At 46.7% G+C, this 22,822-nt stretch overlaps 1 protein-coding gene across 2 annotated transcripts in view; it reads left to right on the top strand.

Moving 5' to 3' along the window:
- The window catches only part of ITPR1 (inositol 1,4,5-trisphosphate receptor type 1), a 307,485-nt gene that overhangs the window by 216,032 nt on the left and 68,631 nt on the right, over positions 1-22,822 (top strand). For both annotated transcript variants that reach the window (XM_021695119.2, XM_021695118.2), the window contains 2 exons: positions 17,685-17,865; positions 19,551-19,804. In XM_021695119.2, coding sequence (XP_021550794.1) covers positions 17,685-17,865; positions 19,551-19,804 — 435 coding nt within the window. The remainder of the gene's footprint in view (positions 1-17,684; positions 17,866-19,550; positions 19,805-22,822) is intronic.

Here is a 22,822-nt window from a genome sequence, read left to right as displayed (position 1 = left end):
TTTGCCAAATAAAAACTCTAAGTGCTATACATGCCACCTCACCTCTAGCAAGTTCCAAGTTCCCAGGTCTATGAAAGTTAATGATGAGGAAACTCTCTTGCATAACTTCCTCTCTGTGAAGACAGAGGCGGCTCATTTAATTAGGGCTTCTATGAAAGGTTAAATGACATTAGTAACAATTTTGGGGTTTTACTTGCATCGAAAGAAGCACATGTGCTCTGGCATAATGTGGGGCTTGTTAGAGCTCAGCTTTTACTCATTTTGCACAAAGAGGCTCCGTGCATTGGATTCTCCCCATATTTGAGTCTTTAGTTGGTTGAAGAATACTCATTTTGGGGGAAAGAAAAAGGAAAGAGTGCCCATTCTAGGGCAGGAGCTGTACATGGTGCCGTTATGTACTTTATCTGGGCTAGGTCGGATAGCTCCAGTGACAGAGGAGGAAGGTGAGTCTCAAAAGAGCCAGAGCTCGGGCACCTGGGTGGCCCAGTCAGTTAAACATCTGCCTTCGGCTCAGGTCATAATCTCCGGTCCTGGGATAGAGCCCCGTGTCAGGTTCCCTGCCACTCCCCTGGCTTGTGCGTGTTCTCTCTCTCAGACAAATTTTTTAAAAATCTTTTAAGATTTTATTTATTTATGAGAGAGTGCGCACAAGCAAGGGGAGAAGCAGGCTCCCCACTGAGCAAGGAGCCCGATGCGGGACTCGATCCCAGGACTCTGGGATCACGATCTGAGCCCAGAGCAGATGCTTAACCAGCTGAGCCACTCAGGAGTCCCAAGAGCCAAAGCTCTTACCCAAAGTCACCCAATTAACAAAGCTGAGATTTGAACCCAGGTCTGCCTCTCAAACATCTCTCACCTCTCTACCATGCTAGAAAGGCTTGAAGATGGAAGGGTCCAATGCCAGGGAGTTAACTCAGTGCTCCATTTTCACTGAGGGGCTACGCACACTGGAGAGCAGTGTCTGTCTTGTTACCGTTGGGGCTAGGGCTACAAAGTGGTGGTTATTTCATTCAAGAGGCAAGGAATCCCTGCTTGGTTATACCATGAATTTTCAAAGTCATCCTACCAATCCACACAATGATGAGTTTTATAAGAATGTATGAGCTTTTTCTTTAGTTTCTACTGGTGTCCTTTATTGAGTAGCTTTGTCTGGTCAGAGGTGAACTTGTCCCTGACATAAGAAGGGCTCTTGCTCAGTTATGTTTCTTTGAGTTTTCTGGAATTCATGTTGGCGGGGAGAGTGGGGAGTGAAAGCCAGAGTGCATTGCAGATGGCTGTCGCAAACCCCTCTACTATTTCCAATTAGTGGATGCATGTGTGAGTTGTATGCCTGTCTTATATTTACAAGAGGAAGTATCCCGTTTAATTTTATTTTCACACCAAAAGCCCAAGTGTTAAGAGAACATGGTGTTTTAACACTCCCTCGGTTATCAGCTGCAGCGCGGAGGTTGTATATTGTCACATACAGTTTTCTGAGTATATTTCTACATTTGTTACCTGGCAACATTGCTGCGTCGGGACATGGAGATGTGTTGGTTCCTACCAGATCTGCACTGTTCATATTGTAGAAGGTAGAGCCTGTTTTTCTGGCAGGAATTTACAAGAGGAGAAGGCAGGAGGCTAATGGAATTCAGCTGAGAGATGGCTGAGGCAGTGACTGTCCGCGGATGAGGGGTTCGGCAGGGGATGTAGACTCTTGTCTACATCCTGAATTTATGCATTACTGTGTTGTTGCCCATCCCACCAGTTGCCCACCCCACCAGTTCTGATGGGAAAGGAAATCCCCTAGTAAGGATGACAGCCATAGCATCTCTTGCTGAGGTCACTGTCTGAGCTACTTAGAGCCCTATAGTCTTTGTTTAGCTGAGGTGCTGCATTAAAAACACTGTGTATAGAATTTAAATGCTTAGCAGGTCCTATATATACTCTCGGGCTCTCCTAGCACAAACATGCCCCCCCCCACGCCCTATGTGATGAACCCCTTCCAAGATGTTTGTGTTGAAAACCCTTGCATCACAAGTTTGAAAGTCCTTTTGGTTGAAGCCACGCTTTCCGAGACTCCGAGAAAGCTCACTGAGACCAAGGGCATTGAATTCTCTAGCACCTGTGACATTTCTTGACAAATGCCTGAGAGGGGCAAGTTCCCACGGCAACAGTTTCTAAAAGAGTTTTGTGGCATCAACAGGTTAGACGAGGTATCAGAGTCACGGGGCTCTGCAGCGCCTCCTGCAAGCACGTCTCCTGTTCAGTTCCTCCACGCCAAGGTGCCAAGGGGCAGTCTATTCAGAAGCCCCAGGAGGCACTGGAGAGCTGGCCAGGTTGGGCTGCAGTTCAGGGCACATTCGTGTCTCCCTGCAGTGCTCATTTTTGAAGGCATCTCTGAGGAGGAGGCCTTTTTAAAAGTCCACTGGACTCTTAATGTCTTGCCTTTAAGAGAGAAAAGGAGCGCTGATTATGCCTGGAGGCATTTAGGAGCCTCAGTTAGCTTTAAATATATATATGTATATTTTTTTAAGTGCTCTGATCTCCTTTAGAAAACTCGAGAAGCCATTTTACTAATGGTTCTTGGCTCTTGGGAATTAATATTACCCCTAGCATGATCAGGAAGTGTTCTAAGAAGAAGCTATACAATTCCTCAAGATTTTTTTTTTTTTTTATAGCTATTGGATATTTTGTATACCTGAGCAAGACCTGACCCTGAGGGTTCCAAGCTTGGCTGATTGTCCTGAGCACCCTTAACTTGGAAATCTATATCCTGCTGTTTAAACTTTAAGATGATCCCTAACTTGATTAAAGTCCTCAACCCAGTAGGCCGAGGAAAATGCTTCAGAAAAAACAAGGTCATGCTGCATTTTTTTGGTAAGCACAGGAATCAACAAAGAGATGTTATATAACTTCTATTTATATCCTCCTTGCTCACTATCTGCAGGCAGACAAGAGTCGCTGAGAAGGAATTTAATGAGCTCTCTGGGTTTGCTCACCTTCCTGAGCTGGTAGGAACCAGCTTGTTCTCAAGTGCGTCAGCAAAGAATCTGGCTGTGGGTGGGCGGCCGGGGTAGGTGGACGGACTTGTTGCCATGGTGTTCTTTAATTCCCCTGTCTCTCAGAGATCTCACTCCCCCCTTCCCTGACTCCTTCCTTTCCCCCCTTTTCTTTCTTTCTTTCTTTTTTTTTTAATCTATAAGCTTCCTTGTTTCTCACACCTACTCATGATTCTTGGAGCTGTCTCCGGAAACAGAATATTTTTCCTCACCCCCCGCCACCACGCCCCCCCCCCCCCAAGAGCTCTCCATTGTGTAGCTCCAGGACATCAGAAGAGTTTCTGCTAAGGTATATTGTGTTCACCCTCCCCTATTTCTTTTCCCATGATTTTTTTTTTTATTACCCAGCCCCTCCACTATAGGGACCAATCCCAGAAGTCTTTAATCTCACCCAATAGCAGCTTACTCTTCCCCACTGGATTGCCCCCAAACCGGGTGGATTCCACTGTTAGTCGCATGAACAGTTGCTCTGCCCCAAAGGAGAAGGGCTATTTGTATTTCCCTATATCCTCCTGTGTGCTCTTGCCCTGGGCCAGTGGATGTCTCCTGGCTCACCTAGAACAGTATAAAACAGAACCACATGAAAACAAGAGAATGTGTTTGTCCCACAGTGATAATTCTAGGAGCTTGGGCAATTTCTGTTACCTGCAGGCTGCAGGTTGAAATTATTCAGCCTGCACCAAAAAAAAAAAAAAAAGTGGTGGGGGCGTGGGTTGTGGCTCCTCCACCCAGTTCTCAGCAGGGAAGTGGGACTGCCATTCTGAGAAGTCATTGTGGCAGACCCCAGGAGTGCCCACCACAGAGCCTTCTGAGATGGGCCTGCGTTACTGTCCGCATTCCCGCCAGAGCAGAGGTATGGAATAGATGTGAGTAGGGAAGTTTTAATGAACTATTCTTAGAAAAGAAAAAGCAGTTCCCATGAGGACAGGCTTTAAAAAAAAAAAAAAAGAAGAAGCCAAAACCCACCCCTGCCTTGCCCAAGAGTTGTGCAACTCTTAATAGCAGTAGCCTGTTGGAATAATCAAAGGCAAGCTGACTTCCCCTTATTAACTTCTGTTTGAGACATCTGCATAAAATATCCCCAGATTCCAGACCAAGAAGGTAATTTTTTTTTTCCCTCTGAGTAACTGGAGGGACTTTCCCTTTGGAGCTCTTCCAGCAGAGTTAACTTCATGGTTGAAAATATTTCTCATTAGAAACTGCCAGCCTTTTGAATCCTGATGTGGGGATAGGAAAGACACCTCGTCCATGAGCACAGAGCCTGAGCCCCAAACCTAACTGACATTCACAACTGTCTTTGAGACTTCTGCCATGACCCTTCTTTTCACTGGGAAATCTATACCCACTTAAATTTCCTAAGGGTCCCCTAAGTTCCTTTTTGAGACTGGCAGAGGCTCTGTTACTATTTCTATCACTTTCCCATGGCTGGGTTTTGAACTGGGTTTTAAACATCCATCGAGATGGCCGAGACACTGACGAGGCTAGTCCTATAAACCATCTAACATCTTCAAGTCCCTTGTTTCCGTTTGCATTCGGGACTTAAAAAAAAAAAAAAGTATATTGCATTTGAGGAGGATGTATTTCAGTTGCCCTCACCATACGGTGTTTGAGAAATGTGTTTTTATTAGCCTCCTTGCAACATAAGCCCACAAACTGTTCAGCCCAGAGCCTGGGTAGTTATCATGTCCAGGATTGAGCCAGGTTCTGAGGTGTTAGGCTCACAAATGGTTGTCCTTCCTGCTCCATAGTTAATAATGCAAGTGTCAGTGAGGCTAGAGTAGTTAACAGTTAACTGGATGGATTAAGGATCTGCAGCCAGTCTGAGCGCATCACAGAGACATGTGTACAAACCCGATAAGCCTCTGAGAGGGGAGAAGGCCACATTAGCCACCTTCACCTGGTCCTTGGCATGTTTCATTGTCTCCATTTGGCAGGATGTGGGGCTTTCACAGACAGGGATCTTTGGGTTCTTGAGTTAAACTTTAGCTGCCATGATGCAAATCTCGATTCAACTTAAGGTTTTTGGAAATAAACCTCCTTCAGGATTACTGTGCATTCGTCAAGATGGCAAACACGTCCTGCGTACCTGGTGGGTGCCAGGCATTGCATGAATTGGCCGTGATACAGTCAGGGATGAGATCAGTCCGGGCCCTGCCCTCTAGGAGCTTACAATCTAGTGGGAGAGATGGCTAGCACACTAGTTAAATAATTAACACCCTGGGAGAAGCATGAGGAAGGAAATAAGCAGGGCACAGAGTGTCAAGGAGAACCCACTTAGGATGGTCAGGAAAAGCTTCTCTAAGGAGGTGCCATTTAAGCCCAAACCTAACAGATGAGAAGAGAACCAGCCATGAGAAGAGCAGAGGGCAAGAGTGTTCAGACAGACAGGCTGGCATGGGCTTGGCCTCTTGCCAGAGCTGAAGGAGGCCAAGGTGGTGAAAGCATAGCGATGGGGGGAGCAGGAATGAAATGATGGCTGAACCCCAGTAATATGCTTGTCATCAGGCGACCTGACTGCCAGCTCCGTCAGTGCTTCTAAAGGGCACCAAGTTGGCTCGGGCCGTCACCTGCTTGCATACACGTTACTGATGCCAGAGCCATAATATATTAAGCAGCACTTACGCAGATGAGTGCTGTGTAATTGCATCCCGCCATCTCCATCCATTTGGCCATCTGTATGTTTTACTGCCCAGTCCCAAGGATGTTCTCTGCAGCCACAGGGAAGCTACCTGATGGGCCAGTACCCAGGCAAATGGGCCTATGGGGTTGGGAGATGCAAGTCCTGGAGCTTTTCCTTTGGGGTCCACAGGGGGGCTGTCCCCCCAGAGTTGGTGGAATTGAGCAGAGGACTGAGAGTGACTGTGGGACCTCCATCAAGAAGGCACTCACTTTGGTTGACGTTTTGCTCTTTGCCAGCCGGTGTCCTTGCCCCCAGCAGGCCAGAGTATATTTATTTTTCTTTGGATTTTATGGTTGAGTGCATTTGTCATAGGTTTGCTGAGAGCAGGGAAGGAAAAGTGGCTGGTATAAAATACCTACCAGGTGCCAGGCCTCTGCTGGGCTTTCCCCTGTGTTACTTTCTTTACTCCATCATACAGGCCTCTCCGGTGGCACTTACCCTCCCCCCTCCTCCATTACCGGTGAGGAAAGGGTGGCTGCCTATTAATAAATGACCTATCCAAACCCACCCAGCTCCTCAGTGCCCCCTGCCCATCCACTTCTACCTTGCTAAGCCTACAGGATACAGAGCCCTTTCTCTGAGCCCCTGCCACTGTCTAAGCAAACACAGGAAATGGGTGTGCAAAGGATTGTTCTTGACATCGATGCAGAACTCAAGTTGGATGCCCTGTGGAACCTCGTAACTTTTAGGGCAGGAAAAGTTGGTCACTGTTGATTAATTGCCCTCAAAACGCAGAATGGAAGTAAGACCAAAGATCAGAGTTCTTCCTCTCCAACTCCTGTGTTGGTCTTCTTTCTCCGTAGCACAGATTGAACCCCCAAGTGAAGTGGGAAGGATCAGGCAAACTCGAGCTCGGCCCCCCGTTGCTGTCTCGTGTGGATGCATGGCTGAAATTTTTCATGATACTGTTTTCCACACACCTATTTCAGGCCTTGTGCAGAGGCTCACTGAGAAGGCTTCCATGTCCCCCATGGCAAGTCTGTGGGCAGGCGACATGGGACCTGAGAGTTTCACACAAACCGCCAGAAGTTACTTTTCATTGAGTCATAGAATCAGCTCTGGAGGGCACCCTCAGAGGCTGGCGTGCACCTCCTGCAGCCCTAGACATACACATGAGATTGTCCTGCATCTTCTTCCTTAGTTGAGTAGATGTCCATGGACCAAGATTCTCAAACCTCCCTGAGTGCTTCAACAAAAGTCCTTCCTGAGGTCCAGTCCAAGTCTCCTTTGCTGTCTACCACCTTTCCTTTTTCTAAGCCTCATGCTGACATGACGAGCAACCACAGTGCTGCCTTGCACTTGAAGATCCCCAAGGAGGTCCCTCCCATAATCCCCTGCAACACCAGGCAATGTTGGGGGCTGGAACTAATTCACATTCCACTGGTCATCTTTTCTTTTCTCTGGAGGCTTTCTGTTTTTCTCTTCCATCTTTGGCTGGAAGAGACAGCTGCCAGTACACACAACAAAAGATGCTGGCTTTTGGCATCCATAAAGAGGTTTGAGAATTGAACCCAGAGAAAGTTGGGAGTCTCCTTAATGTCTTGTCCCTGGGTCCAGGGTCCTCCAGAAGGATGCCTGACCTGCCTTTCTGAAATCTGATTTTGCTGTTAAATATGGCTAGAGATGTTTGCTTATAGTTTACCTATATATACGGGGACTTTGTAAGATAACAACTTGAAAAAAAATTTTTTTAGGAAGTACAGTTTGTTGTTGTTGTTGATGAATATGTGGAAAAACTGTTAGTGTTTTGATCCACATTGAGGTGGAACCAGCCTATTACCAAATAGGGCAGACTTTCTCCACAGCTGCTGATTCCTATGGGCACTGGGAGGTGAAAAAGGAGAGGTAATACGTTTTCCATCCTAGGAGAAAAGTGGTTCTTACAGAACAGGTTGGAATTTACTGATTGCTAATACTCAAATTAATTCACCCTGCAAAGAGTCATGAAGAGCCACTGCTTTGGCCTTGACCTTGGAGCTCAGTGACCAGACTAATCTGAGTAAGGATCTCCGTGTCCTCCACCTCTTCTCTCAGGCTGCAGTGACCCAGAAGGTGGCCTCCATCAGCCCTGGCACGGCAGAGTCATTGAAATAGGGCGTTTGTGTCTAAGTCCTCCAGAGACAGCTGTACAGTGTAGACCAGGGAGAATTTTCTCACTGAGAAAAATGAACTTGAAATATGGATATCTTTCTAACCTAGACTTGGTTTGCTTCGTCCCTCCTTTCTTTTCTGCTTTGAAGTTTATTTTACCTCTCTCTGAAGCTAGAGACATCCTCACAGAGCTTGGTGAGTGGAAAATTCCAGATGTTTACTGGTTAAAACCCATCAAACCTTGCAAAAAAATTTCCTTCTTGGAGTGATAATTGATACCAGGGGAATGTGTGATTCTTAATGCCCAATTTATTAATTATTAGACTCTTATTACATCATACTTTTCCTGAAGAATGGTAAAAAATGATAATGGAAAAATAGTTCATGTTGAATGTTTAGGGACTATCTGTGAGGAGGGTCTGACACCAAGCTTATATTCTGCCTTACATTAAACTTTGAGAAACAGGGGCACCTGGGTGGCTCAGATGGTTAAGCGTCTGTCTTCGGCTCAGGTCATGATCCCAGGGTCCTGGGATTGAGCCCCGCGTACGAGCTCCCTGCTCAGCAGGAAGCATGCCTCTCCCTCTGCCTGCCACTCCCCCTGCTTGTGCTCTCTCTCTCTCTCTCTCTGGCAAATAAAGAAATAAATAAAATCTTAAAAAAAAACAAAAACTTTGAGAAACGGAAGCAAAATTGTTTATTTTTATGTCTAAAGGAATCTGAATAGCTTCTATAGTGAAATTCCAGCTGGATTTTTTTTTTTTTTTTTTTAGCTTCCTTTACTGTGACAGTTACTGAGAACTGCTATTCACTGTGTGTTTGCTGTCCGTTTAGAGACCATCTTGACCTATCAGTATCAGCTAGAATTGTTTATCGGTGGATGGTTTGTGGACACTAGACTTTGGTCATCGTGGAACACCCAGCACACAGGTTGAGCCACGTATCCTACGGCCTAGTACCTTTCCTTTGAAAGGGGAATTGATAGATCACAGCAGCACCTTACATTTGAATAGTTTCCCATAGTAATCAAAGTGTTTCTCACACATAATGTTTCATAACTGCAACCTTGATGGGCCCCTAGCTTCCACGTGATGCAGACAAGGCAGGTGGTAAGAATCTCGTTTTTCAGATAAGGAACCCAGGGCATAAATGCTGTTAAGTAAATTGCCCAAGATGACGTGGCTGCTTAGTGAGGAGCGAAGGCTGAAATTGTGGCTTCCAGACGTCCAGTTCTCCAGGCGGCTGTCCTAAGCACGTGTGCTTTATCACCTAGTTCATGGTCCATGATCCTGGGTTTTGATTGTTGTCCTTGGTCTCTAAGACAAGGACTCAAGACCTATAGCTGTCACTGTGTGACAGTGGTTTTGTTAACGTGTAAGCCCCAGCCCTGGTCAATCTTCAACCGGTAGAAGGGTCTTGCTTGGGAGCCCATCTGAACAAGTACATTGGGCCTCACAGGAAACTGGGGTGTTCACATGTGTACCTACCACAGCTATTCTTTACTGTGACAATAGTCGTGTTTGTGCAGCTGAGAGACTTGGCATGGTGGTGGGGGGTGGATTATAAAAAGCCAGGAGGTGTTTAGAGGTTGACAGACTCTCGCTCAGGTGAGAGGTGTTTAACAAAGCAGAGAGGTCGCGAGCATGGGTTGACGCGGCAGACAAGTGGGGCCTGAGTCCTGGGGCACCGCCACCGTTTCCTAGCTGTGTGACTTGGCAAGTTATTTCAACTCTTTGAGCCTCGGTTTCCTTATCTGTAAAGCGGGGTTAATAATCGTACATACCTCATGGGGTAGTTATAAGATTACATGACGTAATAGCTTTAAGGCATTTAGGCGGCACCTGGAAAATAGGAAGTGTTCAGTGACCATTCACTGTAACATGATTTATAGAAAGGAGGGCCGCAGGGAACGGTGACTGCTCAGTTAACCCCAGGTACAGTAAGAAACCCCACAGGTAGCCATTGCCATCCCTCTGACACCTGCAGAGCATCTGTTCAAGCTCGGAAGGTCTGGTTGGAGATGTCCCCTCAGGTCCCCAAGACTCCCAAGGCCAAGTCTGAGGTCCTTGTGTTTCAGATGCAGGGTGAAAAGAGAAAAATCAGACTCCAGGGAAGAATTTCCATCAGCCCCTGGAAGTTCAAGCTTTGAGCACTGTTCAGTCACATTTTTCAAATTCTTGGACTCAGTCTGAGAACTTAATTCATTTTGCAGCAGATAAATGACCAGGGTGAATGTCATGGGCCGTGGTGGTTGGGTCATGTCGTACTAGGCAGTGAAATGGAAAAGCTCGTTCTCTGGATTCCCTCCAGGCCCAGCACAAGGGCTTCTAGAGGGTGGGCCAGTCTCAGTGTGGAAATGCTTTCCTTTGGGGCAGGATCAAAGCCTCGAAGCTGTCCCAGTGGCACTGTGGACTAGTGCCCCCAGGCCATCCCTGCTCCTGTCATGCTCCATCCTGGATCATGTCTACCCCTGCTGCCTGCCACTCCCCATTCTTTTAGTTAAGATGCCCATAAAGGGCTTCTCCCTTCAGAAAGGCCTTGTGTGCCTGTAGGTGCTGGCTGGCTGGCTCTGTGTTCTGGGGTACAAAGTCTGTCTTTGCCCCCCAAGTCTCTGAACTCTGAGGTAGATGGTTTTTCAAGAAGGTGCTCATGTGCTCACCTTCCCTGGTGTGTGTCCAGTGCATGGAGCAGGCTTCTGTCTCCCATTCTTCTCCCGGGACCCCTTGCCTGCAGGGTAATTGAGACTGTGACCTCTTGCCCCTAAAGAAAGTGTCTGCCCACTGCCTGCCTGTCACTAGGATAGCTGCAACTGTCTGTTCGTCTCTAACTTCAGGCTGCCTCTTATTTCAGAAGCCAGGTGGGCTTGTCATCAACCATGCTCCACTTCTTTGCAAGGACTTGAGTGGCCATAGTGGGTGGCTGCCAGGCTAATTAAGCAATACCTTGGTATTTTTGAGTGATCTGAAAGGGTATTTTCATTATTATTTTAAACTAAGACCTCAGTTCTTGAGTCTCTCTACAGCTTAAGTAGCCCAAGGAGGGCGAATTGTGTCCACTTGACAGTTACCAAGGGTGAGAACATGCCCTCAGGCCGTTGTGTCAACCAGCCACAGCCCAGCATGGTCAGAAGTGAGTGGCTTGCACAGTCGGAGACAAAGACTCTGTGTGGCCTTGGCAAATCTCTTCCCCCACCTTAGGCCTCCCGTTTCCTCCTCTGTAAAATGTGGAGGGCCGGACTAAAGTGGTAGGTTTCCAAACTATGTTCTTTGTAGCTCTGCAGCTCCAAGGAGGAGTTCCGGTGACAAGAGGGTCCTTCCCGCTCTGTTTCCACCCGAACAGTTCTGCCCGTATCTCTCTCAAACGTGGGGTCTCTCCCTAAGGTGGTGTTTGGGGAGAGGAGAAGAATGGGTTTCTCTGCTGGGAACAGCATTGGAAACTGCTGGAATAGAGTGCTTCCCGCTTTCACATTTTGTGGTCTGTATTTTATTTTTTGCGGTTCTGGTTTTTTCAGCTTGGCTTACAACAGCCATGCCTAGGTCCCCTCCCACCACGGCCCTCCAGAGCTGCCACAGAGGTGGCTGCTGCCCATGCTCACTTGCTCACCTGCTCCCACCCCTGACTTCCTTAAAGCCACGCCAAGCACACCTGTTGTCTGTGATGTTGGGGTTGGTGCTGTGTGTCTGCCCCCAGACCAGCCTTCATTTCCTTTGAGTTCCCTGTCCAACCACTGGGGCTGGTCTTCTGTGTGTTCTCAAAAAGGCAGGATGGTAGCAAGGGCCCGGGGTGGGGGGAGCAAGAAGCACTGGACCTCCCTCAGCCCAGCTATCTCATCTATAACGGGACAGATTGATGAATGACGGTATCTGTCTTGGCAGTCTCCTAAGATGCTGACAAGACAGCTCATGTGGAAGGGGCTTTGAAACCACATGTGTTTTGGAGATGCATGGAGGGTGAGGAAAAGTCAGCTGTGAGGGTAGCAACACAGGTCCTTCTGCTGGCAGAGATGGCCTCGGAGGGTAGCCCCTTCTCTGGACAACTTTACGTAGTTCTCTAGCTTTCTGGGAACAAAACCAATCTTCTTTTCCTCTCTCCCTTTTCATCGTGACATAATTCTTATACTATAATATGCATAGATTTTAAGTGTACAGTTTGATCAGATTTGACAAATGTGCATACCTGTATTTGGCTGCTGTAACAAATTACTACAACCCCAGTGACTTAAAACAACCAGACTTTCTATCTCACAAGTTTGACATGAGTCTTAACTAGGCTGACATCCAGGTGTTGGCAAGGCTGTGTTCCTTTCTGGAGTCTCCAGGGGAGAATCCGTTTCCTTTTCTTTTCCAGTAGAGGCTGCCTGTGTTCCTTGGGTCACAGCCCCTTCCTCCATCTTCCCAGCTTCTTCCCATCTTCCTCACTGTGAGCTCTTCTTCCGTCTCCCTCTTCCACTTCCACTCATAGGACCTTTGTGATCATTGTCCCTCCCCCGAATAATCTAGGATAATCTCCCTCTTTTAAGGTCAGCAGCTTTGTTTCCCTTCCAGGTTCCAGGTTTTATTATTATTGTTGTAGTTATTTCTACTACACCTTTCTGTTTACCACCAGCCTAATCAGGGTATTTCCTTCAGTCCAGAAGGTTCTCTTGTTTCCCTTCAGGCTCCCCACTCACACTGCCCAGGGGCATCCACTGTTCTGAGTTCTCTAACCACCATGTAACGTTGCCTGCTCTAGGCCAGGTGAATTTTGAATGGTTACTCAAACTTGCTAGGTGGGGTGCAGTGAAACCTTTGGTAAAGCAAAACGATCTCTACTTGGCACTACTGGCTCTTAGTTGGAGAAAGGGGCGATTCATAGATTCAGGGAGGAAAGTAGACAAGTAGCTTGTGGAAAAGGCCCTGCTTCAGAAATGACAGATGTTGACAAGGAAGCCAAGAAAGAGAAACCCTCTAACACTGTTGGTGGGAATGCAAGCTGGTGCAGCCACTCTGGAAAACAGTATGGAGGTTCCTCAAAGAATTGAATATAGAGCTACCCCACGACCCAGCGACTGGATGTTTAGCCCAAAGATACAAATGCAGTGATCTGAAGGGGCACCTGCACCCCAATGTTTATAGCAGCAATGTCCACAATAGCCGAACTATAGAAAGAGCCCAGATGTCCATCAATAGATGAATGGATAAAGAAGATGTGGTATATATATATACAGTGGAATACTACTCAGCCATCAAAAAAATGAAATTTTGCCATTTGCAATGACATGGTTGGAACTAGAGGGTATAATACTAAGTGAAATAAGGCAATCAGAGAAAGACAATTATCATATGATCTCACTCATGTGTGGGATTTAAGAAACAAAACAGAGGATCATAGAGGAAGAGAGGAAAAAATAAAACAAGATGAAATCAGGGAGACAAACCATAAGAGACTCTTAATCATAGGAAACAAACTGAGGGTTGCTGGAGGGGGTAACGGGGTGATGGGCACTAAGGAGGGCACCTGATGTGATGAACACTGTTATGTAAGACTGATGAATCACTGCTACCTCTGAAACCAATAATGTATGTTAATTGAATTTAAATTTAAAAACATAAGTAAATAAAACAAAAACAAAAAAAGGAAAGGCCCTGCTTCAAGAGCCTGAGGTCTGGGAGGCCAAGTACCCCCCTGCTCTGGTCTGAGGTCCCACCTGCATCTGGGGAAGCAGTCCTGGGGAGGGTGTCCCCTTTTCCCTCCCAAGTCCTCCAAATACAGTATCACAGAAAGAGGTTTAACAAACAGGCTTTTGAACTGTGTGCAGGGCCCTGGTCTGGCTGAGTGCAGACCACACTGGGCACCAGAGAGGGGCAGTAACGGCCTCCAGGAGCCTCTAACTGAGGGCTCCCGTTCCTCAGCACCCCGTTTCTCCCCGTTTCTGGCACATCTGGGGCAGGTATCTTAGTTCTTCTGCACTGCTGTCGCTTTTTACTTCTCCTCTTACACAAGCTAGCACTGCTTCCCTTCTGGAGACCAGGCTTCTTCCTTCCAGAATACCTTTAATTAGATTCTCAGGCGGGAGACTTGAGGCAACAGCTCTTGACTCTCACAGCATCTTGGTGAGGTTACATTTGTCACAGTGTGGGCATCTCGGGGGTGTGCTAACTACTTGATGTCCATTATCTTTTAAGGTCCCCTGATCTCTCAGACACGAGTAATAACTTCCCCTATAGAATAATTTTTGCATGAGAAAACACACATGAAGGTTTACTCTGGGTTCCTGGCACCTTACAAGCAGTCAGGAAATGTCAGTCATTGTGCATATTACTGTGATTTTTCTCATTAGATCTTCATAACCACTGTGCAGTACTGTTACCATGGCCCATTTTACAGATGAGAAAATTTAGGTTTCGGAGATATCGTCACTTTCTAAGGTGATATCAGCTCATGAGTGGCAGAGCTGAAACCCTGGGGTCTCTGACTCCAGAGACAGAATTCTCACACTTCACTACCCTGCCCTACCCTCTTAGGGGGACACCTTCGCTGTGGGGTTTTCATATTATACTAATGTGATGGTGGTACCAAAAAAAAATTAAAAACTAAAAACGATGCTCAGTGGGCCCTGTGCTAAGTGCTTTGTGGGCACCGCGGCAGCCCTTCATGTGGGCTCAGAGAGGCTGAGTAACTTGCTTCGGGTGACAGAGCTAGTGAGGGAGGGACCCAGGGGGTTCTGACTGGAAACCCTGCCCTCTAACCCCTTCATTCAGGACTGTTTTCCTTCCTTCGAGGCATTGGCAATATTTCTCCTTTTGATACTTACTAATAACCATGATGGAGCATGCCTCCCATTTCAGCTTGATGGCTGGGTACCCCAGGGACTTGGGACTGCCCTGAATCATCTCTTCCACCTTCCAGCCTCCGGCCTTGTTTAGTCCTGGTCCTCTGTGCTTATTCATGTCTCTGTACCCTAGAATCTACTTTCTTATTTTGTTAACCACATTCTGTTTAGAGCGGCTTCAGATCCTTGAGGGACTAAGGACTGATATAAATAATGCAAAATAAATATACTGGCTGTTGCAAAACATATATAGAAGTGCATAATCCTCAGTCATTTGCCCTTCTCCCATTTCATAAGAGGTTCCCCTCCCCTGACTCCTATCAGTTGACATCTGTTGGGTTAACCAGCTAGACGTTAGGCAGTGCGGTTTGTAGCTGGCGATTGCTCTGCACCGTATTGCGCTGTTACCAATGACAAATGGTATTTATTTGCTGTTACCAATGACAAATGGTATATTATTTATTTGCTTACCTACTTAAAGTGCATTTTTGTTGTTGTTGTTGTTGTTTTGAGTGACCAGATTGTCCAAAGGATGCTTTTTAAGTTGCCTCCATGCAACGAGAAGACTAATGGGGTAGCAACTAAAGTTAATTTCCCCAAGTGGCCCCCTTCTGGTGCAGTCTCCCCGTGACCCCCTGTGGGTGAAATATTGTCTGGCTCATCTTGGTAAAAAATGTAGTCACCATAATCAGGTGGGTGTAGGTTGAGTTCTTAGTCCCCACATCTCTCCTTTTGTTTGTAGATGCTTCAGCTCTCAAAGAAGTGAACAGTTAGAACTTGCTTTTTCATATTTGAGCAGTTTTCCAGAATTAATCTATGTTGGGGGTTTACTTCTGGCACAGTCACTGAATATAAGCAGGATCTGATTGAGAGGCTGTAGTTAAAAGGAGCCATGAAGTATTGGGTTGTATTCATCCTTTCATCAAATGATTAGGAAACTCCTTCTATGTGTTGGGGCTCCTCTGGGTGCTGTGGAGACAGCTGTAAAGCATGCAGGTGAGGCACCTGCCCCCTTGGAACTTAACACTCTGCATAAGACATACAGTAAGCAGGTGAACGACAAATACAACAGAGACCAGTTGCTATGAAGAGAATAAAATAGGGCAGAGGAGAATAAGCAGTTGGCCAGATTGCTGCTTCAGGTAGGATGATCAGGGATGGCCTCACTGAGGAGGTGATGTTAGTGCGGATGAGGGGACCCTAGCCATGGGGAAGAGCCAGGAAAAGCGAGGAAGAGCAAGGCAGTGGCCCTGAGTGTCTGATACGGTATTCTTTTGCCAGCATTCTCTTGGGTCAGTTTCATAAGGATATAAATGGCTATTTTAGTAAAACATCCTTGGGGTGATTATTGAATTACTGTGTCTTTTCCTTACCAGGCTACCAGTTTCGTGGGGGGGGCAGGGTCCAGGCCTCTTTTTGCTCACTGTTGTATCTCCTATGATGGGCGTAGTGCCCAACACATGACAGGCGCACAGTAAATACTGGATGGATGGATAAACAGATAGATGCATAGGCGCATGAATGAATAAGAAAATGGATGGAATGACAGGTGGATAGATGCAATGGTAAGGAACCTAAAAGAAGATACAAGGTGGTAAAGGGCAATGGAGGACACGGAAGACTTGAGCTTGGTTCAAAGAGTGTGGGAGTCTGGGAGGACTCAGTGACACACAGAATAAGGCCAAGCAGTAGGTAGGCGATGACTTGTACTGCCACTGGGAGCTGGTGGAGGGGAAAAGATAGAACCAGGGAGCACAAATAGGAAGGATGGCTCTTGTGCTCTATGTTGAAAACAACCAGAAGTAAGGAGGAACAGTGAGAAGGAGAGGAAAGAGCACAATCAAGAAGCGCTTTGTCGGCCGGTGAGACTGACATTTGTCAACGCGGCATAGGGGCTAGTGTCGCTAGAAGAAGGGTCACAGCGATTGCAGCTGCCTTTTGGCAGATGGACACATGGTGGCTTTCCCGGGGCTTGCTGAACCCGGCAGCAGGTGTTGGGGGTGGGGGAGGTGCGGCAGGGTGAGGGATTGAGGAGTTAAGGGGCCACAGTGGCTGGTAAGGTTTTACTTCCTTCTAGGATTGCAGGCCTAAGGCTACCTTTGGTAGGGAAATGCCATCTTTCCAAATGGGGGAGGATGTGAAATTGGCAGAAAGATCCAACTGGGAGAAGCAAATATATTGTTTGGAGCTTTGTTTTATTCCTCTGGAAATGACCGTATTGTATTTTTATGTAAATAATTCGCAACAGCGTGGTGTTTGCAAAAGGGGTGAAAAGAGAATACTCATAAATGAAGTTGAGACACCATATTGTGTTTTCACATCAACATTGTATACTGTTGCTTGCAGTGGGCCCAAAAACAAATGTGCATCCAAGAGGCAAACTACCTGTTAACTTTGAGCTTCTTCATTTAACCACTCTTTACCTGTCCTTCAAGACCTGATTTGAAAATCACCTTTTCCACAAAGATTTTGGGATCACTCCGGCCCACTGTCATCCTTGCCAAGCTCTGAGCTTCTAGTATGTAACTGTCTGTGTAGCTTCTGGAGCACTTTTTACTGACACATTTTTGTTTTACTTACGGACTTGTCATCCTAACTTGGTATGGAGCCCTATAGGGGCAGGCAGCACATCTTACTGATCTGTATATATTCACAGGGCTGTGCAAAGTGGAGAGGCTCACAAAAGTCCTTAAACACATGACAGGACCTGCAGTAATCACCAAAAATACGTCATCTCCACTGTTGATGGAGTTGTTTTGGGGTATAGGCCCTTGTTCTTAGTAGCCTGGAATCTCCCCACCACCCCTTAGCATGTGTCTCAAGCCTGTGTGTCTGCTCCATCAAAGACATCCCCTGGTGGGCTGCTTTAAAGTCTCTGTATAGAAAACCTCAGGCCGTACAATCCAGAGAACGATAGTGCGTGGAACCCACTTTGGTCCAAACCTAGACCATTCGTGAGGTTTTGCAGCTGGCTCTGATCTCCGTGAGGTTTTGGTGTCTTGAGTGGGATTAGATCCCTAGTCTGTCTCAGTGTTGAAAATCTGTGGCTTTTCCTTGGCAGCACTCCTTTTTCTGCCGGTTAACAGAAGATAAGAAGTCAGAAAAATTCTTCAAAGTCTTCTATGACCGAATGAAGGTGGCCCAGCAGGAAATCAAAGCAACAGTGACTGTGAACACCAGTGACTTGGGGAATAAAAAGAAAGATGATGAGATAGACAGGGATGCCCCATCCCGGAAAAAAGGTGAGTGTTCCCCTGTGTGCAGCCCTCCCACCAGCTGGACCTCCAGACTCCAAACTGTATTCCGACTGAGGCTTTCAGGAGAAGCAAACCAGTCTGGTTATAATGTAATTCTTCCCAAGTAACCAGAGCTGAACTGCCGTGCTTTGGCAGTTCTTCTCCTGTAAAAAATTTACATACCTTCTTCTTGGTCAAGCTCAAGCTTTTATTGTCAGGAAATCCATTTGTAACATTTTCCTGTAATTTTCTGTTCAGTGGTAAGGAAATTTAAGGAAGACACACACTTTAGGGGCACCTGAGTGGCTCAGTTGGTTAAGTGTCTGACTCTTAATTTCAGCTCAGGTCATGATGTCAGGGTTGTGGGATTGAGCCCCGCATCAGGCTCCACGCTCAGTGGGGAGTCTACTTAAGATTCTCTCTCTCCTCTCCCTCTCCCTAATGCTCTTTCATGCACTCTCTTTCTTTCTCCCCCTTTAAAAAAAGTAAATCTCTAAAAAAAAAAAAAAAAAAAAGATAAGCACTTTAAAACTGGGTGTCCATCCCTTGGTACCTAATTCCCCCTTATTTATCTAAATTATTTGGAAGTGTCTAAAGTTGTTCATTTATGCTCTCACTTGAAGAGAGGTCATACTTGGAAGTATGTAGATGCACCCGTGTTCGAGTCAAATGGCTGTGAACAGGTTAATGAGACACTCCGGGCCTCTTTTTTAAAGTTTAGAACAGGGTTTCTCAGCCACAGTACATTTGGCATCTGGAGGATGAGTTGCTGGAGGGGCTGTCCTGTGCGCTGTGGGAGGTTTAACAGCATATGTGGCCTCTACCCAGTAGATGCCATCAGCCTATCCCGGCAGCCGACTAGAAGTGTCCTCAGATTTTGCTAATTGTCCCCTGGGCAGGGGTGGGTGCAAAATCAGCTCTAGTTTATAACCACTGATCTAGAATGGGAGTAAAGAGAAGAAGAAGAAAGGCTAACATTTACTAAGTATTTTCTATAAACCAGGCACTGTTGAAAGTCCTTTACATCCTTTACTTCATTTGGAACTGAAATTAACCCTGTAAAATAGAATTGTTATCCCCATTTTACAGATGAGGAAATTGAGGAGTGGAGATTAACTTGTCCTTGTTAAGGCTATGCAGCGAGTGGGCAGTAGAGCCAGGATTTGACCCCAGGCGGTCTGGCTCCAGAGCTCCACACTCCTCACTCTGATGCCTAATTACCTCCCAGGGTTACTCAGAGGATTCGATGAGGTAATACACAGTGCCTGGGTACTTAGTGGAAAGCACTCAACCTGTTGTCACCTCAGTAACAGTAATTACGGTTGTGGTCGTCGTTATGTTGACCCTCTCAGAAGCTTCTCTAGGTAGAATTCACTGATGCTCTCCTCACTTTGCAGATGAGGGCACTGAGGCCCAGAGCCATATAGGTTTGTGAGGTTGACAGCCGATACTAAGGCTTTTCCTCTAAAACAGTGCAAGCTTAGATGAAATGTCAGAACCGTGAGCCAGTTGGCAGGGCGTGACTCAGTTTTAATCCTAAGGACTAAGAGAAGTGACTTCTTGGAGTGTTTGGCCAACCTTGAAGATTTCTAGTGAATACCAGGACCTACACTTTTGAACATTATGTTTCCTGCAGTGAATTGTACTCCTGAGGACTCAGCAGCATTGAGTGTCTTCTGTTTGCATTCTAGCCAAAGAGCCCTCGACACAAATAACCGAAGAGGTCCGAGACCAGCTCCTCGAGGCCTCTGCTGCCACCAGGAAAGCCTTCAGCACCTTCCGGAGGGAGGCTGACCCCGACGACCACTACCAGTCCGGGGAAGGTGCCCAGGCCACGGCAGACAAGACCAAGGACGAGCTGGAGATGAGCGCGGTCATCACCATCATGCAGCCCATTCTCCGGTTCCTGCAGCTCCTGTGTGAAAACCACAACCGGGACCTGCAGGTGAGGGTTGGCCCCTGGGACTTGCAGCTCCTCAGACATCTCTGCTCCCCTCGCTGCCACCAGCTTTCTTGAGTCGAGGACCCAGGATGGTTCTGACATCTGGGCAACTGACATGTTTGTCTTCCCCGCCCCCATCTCCACACGGACAGGAACCAAGTCTCTTGCTCACCAATGTAGGTGCCTGCTGCATACATAGTGAAACGTGGGTTGTGCCTGTGTGTGCATGTGGTAGGCTGCCGTAGATGCACAGGTAAAACTTGGATGGACGGATGAATGATTAAATATACTAGACTTAAAAAAATCTGATACATAGAAAGTTCCAATTAAATATTTGTTGGTTGAATGAATGAAAAGTGGCTTTCCAGGGTTTTACACAAATAGGTGCTCAAATATATGTGCTGAACTGATTATTTCAGAAGTCTTTTGTTTACTGTTTTATTGATGTCGGGATGATAACAATGGCCGAGGTTTGGCACTTAGAATATCATGGATGCTAAGTGTTGCTGATATTATATTCATTTTATAGATGAGGGAACTGAGGCTCAGGGGACATAGTTAGGGAGTGGAGAACCAGGACTTGAACCCAGGCCGTCTGATGGTAGAGCACCATGTTAAGACAGAGCTTATTTTCTCCCTTGCAAAATTTCCCCACCAGCAAAGCCTATATGGAAGGACTAAGGATGGATTCCAGAGATGTCTCTTTCTTTCTTTTTTTTTTTTTTTTTAAGATTTTATTTATTTATTTGACAGGAGAGTGTGTGTGTGTGTGTGGGGGTGTGTGTGTGTGTACAAGTAGGGGAAGCAGGAGAAGCAGGCTTCCTGCTGAGCAGTGAGCCTGATGTGGGGCTCGATCCCAGGACCCTGAGATCATGACCTGACTGAAGGCAGCCGCTTAACCGACTGAGTCACCCAGGCACCCCCAGAGATGTTTCTTCCTACTGAATGGGCATAGCTCTGTGGAGCCAATCACTGCCCAGGAGCAGCATGCTAGAATACCAGGTCCTTGGCCATTGCCTGGTTTTGCTGCTGGCTTTTGGGAAAAACACCCCTCTCTGCCTAAAAGGGATTGAGGATTAACAAGAAAATTGTGTCTGAACAACTCCACTAAGATAGAATCTTGCCTCCTAAAATAAACAAGTTGGCAGTGGTAGTTCAGTTATTTGAATAATGATGGTATGAAAAGGAAACAGTGGTAAGGAAAAGGTACACTCTTAAAATATTTGCCTTGCTGACTTTATCCATCAAGTGACTTGATGGCCTTTCACACGTCACCTGTGGCCAGAACCTTTGGGGCTGCCACCGTAAATCACTCCTACTTCAACCCTGCCACACAGTCTATGCCTGGAAAAGTTGAGTAAGAAATTACATTGTTAAACAGTAAGACAAAACAATGAAATGGAACTGGGTGAAGTCTGCAGTATTAACAACTTCCACACTGGTATTTATTTTTAATCAAATTGGTCTGAAGAGCCTGAGCTTTGAAAAGACAGGTATATCCAAGGTCATCCATCAGCCAAATCTGGCCCATATTTAAAAATGAAAGCATTTCCCATAAGCCCCATTGGGCTCTTTTTCCACATCGCTGTTCATTCATTTCCTCTATTGACCTTCCCTGCTTGATCCCTCTCAACGTCTGCGTGTGGGATTCCGGCTGTTAGTTTTTCTTTTCTTGCCTGTTGCTCAAATATTCCTACTTTGGACTTAGACCATGTCGGCCCCAGATCCACTGGCCTGGGACTGCCTAGCTTAGCCGGGTAGAACAAAGTATTCATGACTCAAAGATCCAGGGATGGGTTGTGGTCTCATTGGCTGGTGTTCTGTCTCCAGGCCAACTGTGCCCTCTCCGCCTTCCATATGTACACCATTAGTCATGAGGGAGACTGGCCAAAGGAGTGTGAATGACACCATGGAAAGCCAGGCTGTCCCACCAGCAGGAAGGCAAAGCCAATTGTGGCATCTTTGTGGATGGGGAGACCTCCCTGCTGCTGGGGCTATTTCGAGGCTTGAGCTCAGTGGTCAGGGCCCTGTACTGTCCCCCCAGACTGCTGTCACTGATCTCCACTGACCTTGGGCTCCAAAGGGAAGTGGGTTGAGACCATGCCTGTACGTCATCTGGGTGAATACCTGCTGTGTGCCCGGCATTGGTGGTGACAGAGACCTCACCCCTTCCCTTACAGAGCTGAGAGTCTTGGGCAGGAGCCACTTGGGGAAACCCAAGATTGCTGTGCAGCATGATAAGTGCTATAGTGGTGTCATGTTAGGGGTTTTGTGGGTTCACAGCAGGCAAACCAACCCACTGTGCTGGGTCCAGGAAGACTTCTCAGAGGACCTAATAACTGCCGAGTTCTGAACTAACACAAGACTGCCTCAAATAGAATTCCTCCACGAATGTCAGAGGGGCAGTGCTGACGTGCTTGCTCTCAAGCCTGGTCAGCTTTCGTGGACCTGTTCTGACTCCTCCACGGTACCCCTTGATTTCTCTTTAGCACCATACCCGGAGTCCACTGTGGAAGGAGAGTAAGGCTTTCATTGCATGAATTTGCCAGTTCTTGTGTGGAAGTCTTCACAGTGTTAGTTTTGTACCTTAGCTCTTCACATAACTCTCCTTTGAACTAAGGCCCTAAGAACCCCATGGGCAGAATCACCTTTTAATGAGTCCTTCCAAAATTTGATTCTCCAACACATTGCTCTGTGGAAAACAGTACTGGGGGAAAGGGGAGTGTAGAGTGTATTTTAATATATTTTTTAAAGTCTTACAACTTAAAAAAAAGTCTTAGCAGCTTAATCTTTGAAAGTACCATAAACATTATCCAAGTCAGTGGCTTTACACTTTTTTGGTTTTGGCCACAGAATCCTTTGTTTAAGATCTTATGCAGAAATGTACTAAGTAAAGCAGATGAGAGCAAAGCTGTTCTATTCAGAGTAGAAACTACAGAGCACAAGAACTTTCCTTTCCTCCCTTACCTACCAGAGCCCTGAGAGGTGGTGCATTCCAGGGATCCCCCTGGGTCCTACAGG

Source organism: Neomonachus schauinslandi, chromosome 1, assembly GCF_002201575.2.
Source record: "Neomonachus schauinslandi chromosome 1, ASM220157v2, whole genome shotgun sequence".
NCBI classification, from domain to species: Eukaryota; Metazoa; Chordata; class Mammalia; order Carnivora; family Phocidae; genus Neomonachus; species Neomonachus schauinslandi.
The sequence above is the reverse complement of the archived record's forward strand: the minus strand, read 5'-3'. Positions and strand labels throughout refer to the sequence as shown.